We start from the raw sequence: 12,284 nt of genomic DNA, 5'->3' as shown, positions 1-12,284 counted from the left end.
CTACACATAGATAAAAAAAGCATAATGAAGATATATGGAAGATGTATTTTGATAGTGCATCAAATGCTTTGAGACATGGTATTGGAATAGTTTTGATATCTCCAAAAAAGGTTTACTACCTAATCACTGTAAAACAAAATTTTGATTACACCAATAATGTAGCAGAATATGAAGCATGTGTTTTGGGTTTTTAAGCTGCTCTTAAAAGGAAGACCCATACTTTAAAAGTTTATGGCGACTCTATCTTAGTCATATATCAATTACGAGGAGAATGAGAAATTAGATACTCAAAATTGATTTTATACCAAGAGTATTTATCAGAATTGATCAAAGAATTTGAGAATATTTGGTTTCATCATTTACCTCGAGAAAAGAATAAGATGACTGATGCTTTGGCTATATTGGCAGTAATGTTCAAATTAAATGAAAATGCTAAAATCTAACCCATCAAATTGAGCTTGCGAGAGAAACCAGCTCACTGTTCAAATATTAAAGAAGGAGTTGATGGAAAACCATGGTATTTTGATATATTATAATATGTTAAATATCAACAATACCCAAAGCACGTATTAGAGAATGATAAGAGAACTTTGAGAATATTGGTAATGAGTTTCTTTCTAGATAAAGAAATTTTATATAAGAAAAGTTGAGACCAAACACTATTGAGATGTGTGGATGCTGTTAAAGCTAAAAAGTTACTAGAAAAAATTTAGAAAGGTGTTTTGTAGAACTCATACAATGGTCACATGATGACTAAACAAATAATTAGAGTAGGATACTATTGGTTGACAATGGAAAAAGATTGCATTGACTATGCTAAAAAATACCATAAATGTCAAATTTATGCATACAAGATTCAAGTTCCTCCAACATTCTTGCATGTTATGTCAACACCTTGACCTTTTTCTATGTGGAAAATGGATGTGATAGGGCCCATTGCACCTCAAATGGACATCGATTCATTTTAGTGGTAATTGATTACTTCACAAAGTGGGTAGAAGTGACTTCATATGCCAATGTGACAAGAATGGTGGTTTGCAAATTCATCCAGAAAGAGGTCATATGTCGATATAACCTTTCAGAAAGGATCATTTTGGATAATGCTCTTAATTTGAATAATAAAATGATGACTAAGATTTATGCTTAATTTAAAATCAAACATCATAAATCAGCACATTATCGTCCAAAGATGAATGGGATAGTTGAAGCTGCCAATAAAAACATAAAGAGAATTATTGAAAAAATGATAGATGTGTACAAAGATTGGCATGAAAAGCTACCATTTGCATTACATGCTTATCAAACTTTGATTCGTACATCCACAGGAGCTACACCATTTTCATTGGTATATAGGGGCAATGTTGCCCATTGAAGTTGAAATTCCTTCCTTGCACGTTTTCATGAAAGTTGAGTTAGAAGAAGCTGAGTGGGTTCACGCTCGATATGAATAATTGAATCTCATTGAAGAAAAGAGATTAGATGCACTTTGCCATGACCAACTATATCAAAGAAAAATTATAAGATCTCATGACAAAAAAATTCACTCACGACAATTTTGAGAGAGAGAATTAGTATTGAAAAAGATTCTTCTTAACCAATAAGATTTTTAAAAAAAATGGACTCCTAATTAGGAATGCCCATATATGGTGAAAAAAGATTTTTCTGGTGGGCCGTTGATCTTGACAAGAATGGATGGAGATGATCTACCAAATCCAATCAATGTCAATATAGTAAAAAATTATTATGCTTAAAAAAATAAAAAAAGTAAAATGAATTGAAAAGATATCTGAGTTGAAAACCTGAAATGACAGCTTAGATAAAAAAAAAGATAATGAATGGAGTGGCTCAATTCTCAATATGTGCCAAAAGATCTCAATGGTTTTGGACTAGTTTGGTTTACTACATTTTTGAAAAGTCAAAGGCACCAATCAAGAGTCTTCATAAAAGAATCCATGATGAATTAGTTCACGATGATCTGAATATTTGTTATATGATTACTTATTATCCTTGTTATATCCTTTTTGATAACGCATGAAACACTTCTCTCTTTTACCAAAATAAAATACCACTTTGTTTATCTTTCATTTTATCCCTCTCATTAAAAAGAAAAATGTGCAATGTGTTATAATTGTTTGGAATTCAAAAGATGATGAAAGAATAACAATGACCATACAAGACACACACATTATTTTGAAGAAGATTTAAAATGATAAGCAAAATAGTAAGGAACAAAGGTTAATGGGAAAAGTGGCCTATAAGTTATAAAATGGTCAACATGGAATATAGGATATGAAGAAAAATCTTTTTCATCGAAACTTAATCAACTATTGGAATGCATGGGATTCAAGAGAAGAAGAAAGGAAACAAACCTTGAAAAATTTTGAAGATTAAAAGAAAATGATAAAAAAAGAGAGAAAAAATGGTCTCTTTATTTGCATAATAAGTGTATTTGCATCATGATCATTATTCATTGCATGGCATTGTAAAAACATGAAAATGTTATTCACGCATGCATATGACACAATAGATGTAGGGGTCTAAGACAATCCAAGACCAACAAAAGACAAGTCAAAAGTAGAAAAGATGTGAACCCTCTGTTTAGAGAAATCTTTCAAATACCATTGGCTCTCAAATTTTTTAATTTAAAGTTCGTTGCCTCTGATTAGAGGAGCATTTTAATTTTAAAAGCCTCTGGTCAGAGGATTCTATCAAAATTAGGCATGATTTGTAAGACCAAATGGCATAATCTATAAGTCCTCTCAGATTTTTAATTTAAAGTTTGTTACCTTTGGTTAAAAGAGCTTTTGGAATTTAAAGTATGTTACCTTCTGCTAAATGAGCTTTTTGAATTTAAAGTTTGTTGCCTTTGGTGATAGGACCTTTTTAACATTTAAAGTTTGTTGCCTCTGGTGAAAAGAGCCTTTTGAATTTAAAGTTTGTTGCTTTTGGTTAAATGAGCTTTTTGGATTTAAAGTTTGTTGCCTTTGGTGAGAGGAGCCTTTTGAATTTAAAGTTTGTTGCTTTTGGTTAAAAGAGCTTTTGAATTTAAATTTCGTTGCCTCTAGTGATAGGAGCTTTTTGAATTTAAAGTTTTATAGCCTCTGTTTAGATGAGCCTTTCAAATTTTTTTTCAAAAAAAAAAATTTATGTTCAATGTTTCATCTTTTGTACATGTTTGCTCAAACAAAATTGGTGTCTTTTTTTGTCTTTACTTTATTTCTAATTCTCAGAAATAAGCAAAGAGGGATAGCTGTAGGCACCAATTTTATTCTTTTTTATATATTATTATTATCATCATTATTATTAATCTTTAAAAAAAAGAAAAAAAGTCAAAAAAATATATTTGATTTCAACTCTAGCAGCTAAAATCAAGCTACCAGAAGGTTCATTTTTCTTCCTGATACTGCTCAACATGGCAGCATGAAATTCGATGATCAAAAGTCACCGGATAGATACCCAAAATTTTCAAAAAAAGATCTCAAAAGATCTGGGATCTTAAATCTCAGAAGCTCTATAAATAAAGCTAATCTCTGCAAGGAACGAGGACATAAAGAAAAACAATAAGAGGAAACACACACAATAAAAAAAAACAACAGTAAAAACATAAAAAAAAAATTTTTTTGAGAATGAAATTCTCGATCTAGGAAGTTGTAGATTTTTTTTTTGAAAAATCTGGGCTTGGAAAGGTGTTTAAAAAGCGAAAATGATCACTGGGGAATTTTTAAAATTTTTTAAGATTTTTTTAGGTTGCCAAAATTTGAAAAAATTTAAATTTTTTTATGACTATTTGAATTTTTCGACGATCGTTTGAATTTTTCAGTGACCGTTTGAATTTTTCAATCACCAGTGTACAGTGACGACCGATCGAAAACTGAGTTTTACAGCGGTCGATAAAGGGTGCTAGGATTTTAGAGAGAGAGGAGAAAGAAAAAAATAAAGAAAAAAATTGAAATAGGCTTTTATAGGCACCCTAAAACAACGTCGTTTTGGGTGTCTGAACATAACCCAACCTGCGCAAGATCCATGCACCGACCTATGCAGCAACCCAACCTATTTTGCATATTTTTCCTTTTCCTTTTCTTTTTTTTATTTTTTGTTTTGATTTTTATTTTGATTTTTTATGTTGATTTTTATGTTTTTTATGTTATTATTATTATTATTATTATTGTTATTTTAAATTATTACTGGTAATAATTTTTTAAAAATAAATAAATAAATAGAATAAAAAATGAAACTGAAATAAAATAAAAACCTAAAAAAATATATAAATAAAAAATTTAATAATAATAACTACTTAAGGGAAATAAATTTTATTATAAGCAAAAACATGATTTAAATTTCACTAAAGTGTTGGATAATTTTAAAAAATAATTTTTACTAAAAAATAAATAAAAATCGATAAATAAAAAAATAAATTATTTAAATGAATCTTTTAAATGTAATTTTTAGAGAAAGCTAAAAGAGTTTAGTTTTCTTTAATTATTGCAAGTAAAAATAATTTTTCGAATTTCCCCATAGAGTTGGGTAATCCAAAATTATTTTCACTAAAATAAATATTGATTTAAATAATGTAAAACAATAATAAAAAATAAAATTAATAATAATTGATATCTTGAATTTTTTTAAAAAATATATAGAAAATTGAAAGAGTTCGATTTTCTTTAACAAGTGATTAATATTTAGATTTCACCGGTGAGTCGAGATAATCTAAATTTTTTTTTATAAAAAAATATAATTAAAGAATAAATAATAAAATTTTTAAAAATAATCATAATAAAGATTAATTAATTAATTCCTTTAACTATAAAAAAATAATTTTATTTAGGATCTTGTCAAAATTGAGATAATCTTAAAACTTGTTCAAAATTTTTTAGGATTTCACTGAAGAGTCGAAATAATCTTAAATTTTGTTTAATAAATTTTAGGAACTCACCAAAAAGTCGGTATGTTCCTAAAATCTTTTTTTAAAACAAATAATTAAAATCTTATGACGAAGTTTCAAGAATTTTGTGGATGATCAATTTTCTTGAAATATTTTCTAAATAATGATTTTCTATAAATTCCACCAAAGCATCAGAGAATTTATAGAATATGAAATAATAATAATAATAATTTTGTAACAGAGAAAAATATTTTAAAATAAATTTTAGGAAATTAAACTTAAATAAAAAAAAATATCACGTTATCAAAATTATAAGATTACGTATGTTTAAATGGTACCGTTCTTCGAACGAGCGACGTGAGAGTTCTAATGCTTTCCTCACTCGTAACTATACTCCTGGACTTAGTCCTGATTTCGCAGACCTAAACTTCTTTTAATAAGTTTTAATTAATTTTAAGATTTTTATTAAAAGATGATATTTTGGGTGGTCAATCATACCCTACAAAAAGATTGGCGACGACTTCAAAAATTTTCACTAAATCTAGCAATCGAGTTCTCCTAGACATAAAATCGTTATGACAATAGCAATTAAATTTTCTTTATAATGCATTTAGTTTAATTGGACTTGATGTGGTTGATTGAAAACGCATGTTCATGAAAATTAAGGAGTTGAAAATGAAACAGATAACACTTGTACATTAAAAAAATCAAAGGAAATCAAGTTAGTAATTAAGATCAAACTAAAACTATAGCAAATAATTATAAATTTTATCATATAAATCCTAAAATTTGGCAAAGGAAGGGCCTAATCAATAAAATTTTAGGGGCCAAAATCAGAGTTTTCATTTTTTTTTTTTTACTTGAGAAAACTAATGACTACATGAAAACTTCCAAAAACCACGGGGGTAAGGTGCCCCTGCCACCCAAACCCTAAATTTTGCTACTGGGCCTTTATAGTTGAAGTTCCAGCCCCCAATTATTTGCAAATCCGAATGGCCAATCAATTTGCATATAATAAGGCTTGATTGAGAGAGTAACAAGAAGCAATGACAGTGGGGTGGGTGTAGTTTTGCAATTTTTCAACTATCACTATTATTCAAGCAAAGGGAAAAAGAGTAATGATAATATTTTATATACATAACATCATGAAAGTTGAGAGGAAGGGATAAGACCAAGTACTCTTTAAAGAGATTCAAAATCCAATAATGAATTCAACCAATTATATTTGAAATTTGGATTGGTGAGGGCAATTTGTACATTGCACCACAAGCTTTTTTTCTTGGTAATATCTAATTTGGTTTTTTATAATGAGATAATGTTACTACACTAACAATATATAAGTACTATAAACTGTCAATCAACGACATAATGATAGCTCGTTAATGAGTGAATCTAAACATTATTATTACTATTATTGCTTCACTTCCCATTTTACATTTTAAAAACTTCAACCACTATCAACTATGAGTGGAGTATTACATATATAGAATAAATGTTTACAATATATATATATATATATATATATATACCACATTTTCATTGTTGATCATCTTAATTTTAAGCCTTTAAAGGTCTCCCTCTCTTCCCAAGTTTGAAGGAAGGGCAATTAGGTTCAAAATCGTCATGGCTTTGGCTACATCAGATGAATTGCTGGCCATTTTCATGCCAGTTGTTGTTTACTGGATATACTCAGGGATGTATGTGATCTTCGAGGGGCGGTTTGAGAATTACAGGTTGCATTCCAGGAAAGAAGAGGAGGAGAAGAATTTTGTACCCAAAAAGACGGTCATCAAAGCTGTTATTCTCCAGCAAACCTTTCAGTCTATAGCGTTATTCCTCATGTTTAAGGTATGAGCAGTGAATTCTTTTTTAATGTAATTTTAAACTTAATTTTTTGAATAATTTGATTTCTCATGTTTTAGTTTTTTTTTTAACCAAAAAAATAGAAAAATATTAATATCGTTGTATAAATCAACTCTTTTTTTTTCTTGAATTTTCTTTCTTTGAGGATTTCTTGATCAAATATTTATAGCAATTGATCATAAAATTTATCTCAATAGTAAAGAAAAAGTCTTAAAGCTTTTTATGATATATGGAATTTAAATCTTTCCATGCATAAATGGTATAATTTTATGTCAAATTTTCTTTCGCAGCATGCTCGTTTGTTTACATATTTGCTTTTTTCATTATGTTTTTCAGTTGAGTTTAATGACAATGTTGTATCATCTATAGATATAAAGAGTTTTTATTGTGATGGTAATTTCATTTGTATTATAATTTGATTGAAAAACCATAGGACACATATACAACATTTTACAAAGATTGTGCTTATCATCAGCAGGGAACATTATCACTTATAATTATTGTAATACAATTAATTAATTATAATTTAACATTGTGTAGGGATCATAAAAAATTATATGTAATTCTTTATTGAGATTGACTAATTACAAAATTACAACAAAGAGAATTGTAAATGAAATACTCTCTTTCCGGCAAAATTATGATTTTGTTTTGCGATTTAAAACTTTATTTCTTGCAGGTGACAGGAGGAAATCATGATGTTGGGGCTTCCAAAGGACAAGCATCTTCCTATATTGTTATTGCTATGCAATTTGTTGTAGCTATGCTGGTTATGGATACTTTACAATATTTTATACATAGATACATGCACTACAACAAATATTTTTATCGGCACTTCCATTCTTACCATCACCGGATTGTTGTGCCCTATGCATATGGAGCTTTCTACAATGATAATGTTGACCGCCTTCTCGACGCTATTGGTACAGCCTTAGCTGCTTTCCTCGCTGGCATGTCTCCTCGAACTTCCACCTTTTTTGTCTGCTTAGCCACTATCAAAGCAGTGGATGACCATAGTGGGATGTTGCTCCCTCGAAACCCCTTTCATATCTTCTTTTGGAACAACTCTGCATTTCATGATACGCACCATCAGCTTTGTGGTGGCAAATACAACTTCTCAACCCCATTCTTCGTGATGTGGGATAGAATTATGGGAACCTATATGCCTTATTCAATTGAGAAGAGAGCAGAAGGGGGCTTCGAAGTACGAGCTATAAAAGAGTTGAAGGATGATTGATCATTAATGAGTTTTGCAATGAACGCACTCTATATGCACTTATTTGCTTTTCTTTTGGGTTTGATTGTAATATAAACTAGAAATATGCCCATGCTTCATTGCAAAAACTCATAGTCTATGTTATTAGTTATGCTCTTTTAAAAAAATTATGATGTTGTATTGTTTTAGTACTTGCCTAAAAACTCAGTTTTTATGATAATTTTTTATGACTTGAAGAGTGAAAAAACAACATTAATTATTTCTAGGATTGTAAAATACATATATATATATATATACACAAATATATAATTGGGTTTAAAGCCCACGAGATATATCCAAAAATAAAGCCTAACCTTATAAGTCAACTAAACATAATATACATTTTAACAACCCCCTCAAATTGAAGATAGTTCAAAATGAAACATCTGGAGTTTGGAAACTAAATAACAAAATCCTGAACTTGAAAGAAACTTTGTAAAAAGATTTGCCACTTGTGATTCAGAAGAAAAAATATGTAGTAGCATGATGGTGCATTTGTGTATCTCCTGTTTGATAAAATGACAATCTATTTCAATATGCTTCGTCCGTTCATAAAAAATATCACTGTGAGCAATTTGAAATGCACTCTTACCATCACAAAAGAATGGAATAAGAGTAGGCATGTCAACACCTAAATCTATAAGTAATCGATACAACCACATAATTTATGTTGTAGTGTCAAATAAAGCTTTATACTCTACTTCAACACTTGAACGTGCCATAACTATCTACTTTTTGCTTTTTCAAGATATTAAAGAATCACCTAAAAAAAACATAATAACTAGTTGTAGAGCATCAATCATTAACATCACTAGCCTAATCAGAATAAAAAAAAAAGCATGAAGTTCAAGTTCAAAAGTTTATGAGAACTGCAAACCTTTATGTAGCATTCCTCACAAATATCTCAATATCTTATGAATTACAGCAAAGTGAATTGTCTTAGGTTCTATCATAAATTGGTTTACAACTTGAATTGCATGACTAATATCAAGTCTTGTAACTATCAAATATATAAGATTATTAGCCAACTGTCTATACAAAGTAATATCATTGAGAAGTTCTCCATCATTAGCTTTCATTTTGACATTAGTTTCAATATGAGTGTCAACAATTTTATTATCAAATAAACCAGCTTTAGAAATAAGATCAGAAGCATATTTCACTTGAGACAAGACATATCCATGAAATGAATAATCAATTTCAATTCCCAAAAAATATCATAATGGACCAAGATCTTTCATCTCAAAGGTTTTACTAAGACAATTTTTTATATTCTAAATGTCAAGGTTATCATCTCTAGTTATCACCATTTATAAACATAGAGAAGCAAAAATATAATATATCTTTCAAATTGATAAATAAATAATGCTGAATCATAAGGACTTTACACAAATCCGGAATCAAGTATAATAGTGTTGAATTTTTCAAACGAAGCACACAGTGCTTGTTTAAGATCATATAAAGCTTGTCGAAGCTTGCACACTTGATCAGTTTGGCAAGACAATCCATGAAGATGTTTCATATAAACTTTTTCATGAAGATCTCCATTCAAGAAAGCATTTTTTTACATCCATTTGTGATAAAAACCCATCCTCAAATGAAAGCAATAGTTATAAGAGTTCAAACAAAAGTCATTCGAGCTATAAGAGCAAAGGTTTATACATAGTCAATACCATACTCCTGTGTACATAATTTTTTTTGCAACCAACTTGACTTTATATCTCTCGATAAACCCATTTGATTTAGTCTTTACCTTGTACACCCACTTACAATCCACTAAAGATTTTTCAAGAGGTAAATCAGTAAAATCCCAAGTATAAGTTTTCTCTAAGGTATCTAATTCTTCTTTCATAACTACTTGCCACAAGAGGATTAGAACTTACTTCATGATAAGATTTAGGTTCATAAACAGAAAGAATGGTAGATAAAAAATAATGAAAATCATGATAACTTTTTGAAGAAATCCGCTCATATGTTGAACGTCTAAGTTCTGGGACAAACATCTCTAATGAATTAGACAATGGCAGTGCATGATTACTTATAGTAGAGTCAGTGATGGGACAAGCTTCATTTAGATGAATTTGTTAAAAAGTTAGAGAATTGTGAGACACATGAGAAGATTGATTAGAGTCATTAAATCAACAAAAGGATCAAAAAAGATTAAAAAAAAAAACTCATGAAGATCATTGATAGATTTTTTAAAATGAAACAATGAATACATCAAAATATTTTTCCAAAAAGTAACATGCCAAGATACACAAAGTTTTTGTTCAAAGGATCATAGCAATGATATCTTTTTTATTTAATACCACACCCTACAAACACATAAATGGTAATTTTTTGAAATAATTTATCACACTAAACTTTAATAAGCGAAAAAAATATGTAAAACTAAAAATATGAAGCTTAGAATAATTAGGAGTATTATTACACAAGCGTTCAAAAGGAAAATTTTCACCAATGACAGAAGAAAGAATATGATTAATAAAAGTTGCTAGGTTTTATGGTTAGTAAAAGAGAGATTGAAGTTAACCCTGACAAAATACAAGCCTTTTAAAATTTGTCACCTCCCAGCATACCAAAAGAAGTTTGAGGTTTTCTAGGTAGATTAAACTATATTTCTCGGTTCATATCTCTGCTGACCTACAAGTATGATCCTATATTTAAGTTTCTTCACAAGAATAACCTTAGAGAATGGAATGAAAAATGCCAAGTGACTTTTGATAAAATTAAGCAATACTTGTCCAATCCTCCAATATTGGTGTCACCTGTTCTAGGGAGACCATTAATCCTATACCTCACAGTATACAAGAATTCAATGGGATGTGTCCTGGGGTAGCAAGATTAGTCTAGCCAAAAATAGAGGGCTAATTATTATCTGATTAAAAAATTCACAGAATACGAATCCAAGTATTCTTCTTTGGAGAAAATATGTTGTGCATTAGCTTGGATGGCCAAATGACTCAGATAATACATGCTCTATCATACCACCTGGCTTATAGTAAAATTAAATCCAATTAAATATATTTTTAAAAAACCTTATCTATTTGAAAGAATTGCTAGATGACAAGTAATACTCTTGAAATATGATATCATATATGTAAGTCAGAAGGTAATTAAAAGAAGTGCCATAACTAAGTTTCTCACAAATCATACTGCTGAAGATTATGAGCTGATAAGATTAGAATTCTCTGATGAAGATTTGATGACTGTGTCCCAGCTAGAAAAAGAAGAGCATAAAGCGAACCATTGGAAAATGTATTTTGATTGAGCTATCAATGCCTTAGGACATAGAATAGGGGCAATCTTAATCTCTTCAGATGAGCGATATTATCCTATAACAATAAGGTTAAATTTTAATTACATAAATAATATCGCTGAATATGAGGCAAGCGCCATGGGTTACAAGCTACTTTAGATAGAAAAGTTAAAGCATTAAAAGTATTTGGAGACTTAGCTCTAGTCATATATCAGTTGAAAGAAGAATGGGAAACAAAAGATTTGAAACTCATCCTATACCGTAAGTATATCCTAGAGTTAATCAAGCAGTTTAAAGATATTCAGTTTGATCATTTATCTCGAAAGGAAAATCTGATTGCTGATGCTTTAGCTACTTTAGAATAATAGTTTGAATTAATGATAGTGTTGACATTCAGCCCATCAAGTTAGATGTCAAGAATATGTCACTCACTACTCAAATGTAGAAGAAGAGGATGATATGAGGCCCTGGTATTATGATATTTTACAGTACATTAAAAATCAACAATATCCTACCCAAGCAACAGAGAATGATAAAAGGGTCATCCGGAGACTAGCTATAAGCTTTTTTCTGGATGGAGATATTTTATACAAAAGAAACCATGATCAAGTATTGTTGAGGTGTGTAAATAAGGTTGAGGCTAAGAAGATTATTGAAGAGGTGCATGATGGGATATGTGGGGCACATGTTAATGAACATATGATAGCAAGATAAATCATGAGAGCATGATATTATTGGTTAACAATGGATAGTGATTGTATTGACTATGCTAAAAAATGTCATAAATACCAGATTTATGCTGATAAGATTTATGCTCAACCATTTGCTTTACATGTTTTAGCATCACCTGAACCATTTTTTATGTGGAGCATGGATGTCATTGACCCTATTATCCCGAAAGCTTCTAATGGGCATAGGTTCATTTTCGTGATGATAGATTACTTCACAAAATGGCTGAAAGTAGCATAATTTGGAAGTGTGACACGATCTGTAGTCTGTTATAAGAGAAATCATTTACAGATACA

The 12,284-nt window shown here is 29.6% G+C and overlaps 1 protein-coding gene across 1 annotated transcript; it reads left to right on the top strand.

The window, feature by feature from the left end:
• Positions 1-6,352: 6,352 nt before the first annotated feature.
• LOC111317619 (sphinganine C4-monooxygenase 1-like) lies at positions 6,353-8,148 on the top strand. Its single transcript, XM_022920055.2, has 2 exons — positions 6,353-6,730; positions 7,425-8,148. The coding sequence occupies exons 1-2, from the start codon at positions 6,506-6,508 to the stop codon at positions 7,980-7,982; spliced, it is 783 nt and encodes a 260-aa protein (XP_022775790.2). The 5' UTR covers positions 6,353-6,505; the 3' UTR covers positions 7,983-8,148.
• The last annotated feature ends 4,136 nt before the right edge of the window (positions 8,149-12,284 follow it).

Source organism: Durio zibethinus, chromosome 2 (assembly GCF_047325235.1).
Source record: "Durio zibethinus cultivar Kanyao isolate XHJ-2024 chromosome 2, ASM4732523v1, whole genome shotgun sequence".
Taxonomy (NCBI): Eukaryota; Viridiplantae; Streptophyta; class Magnoliopsida; order Malvales; family Malvaceae; genus Durio; species Durio zibethinus.
This window is presented reverse-complemented; position numbering and strand designations above follow the sequence as displayed.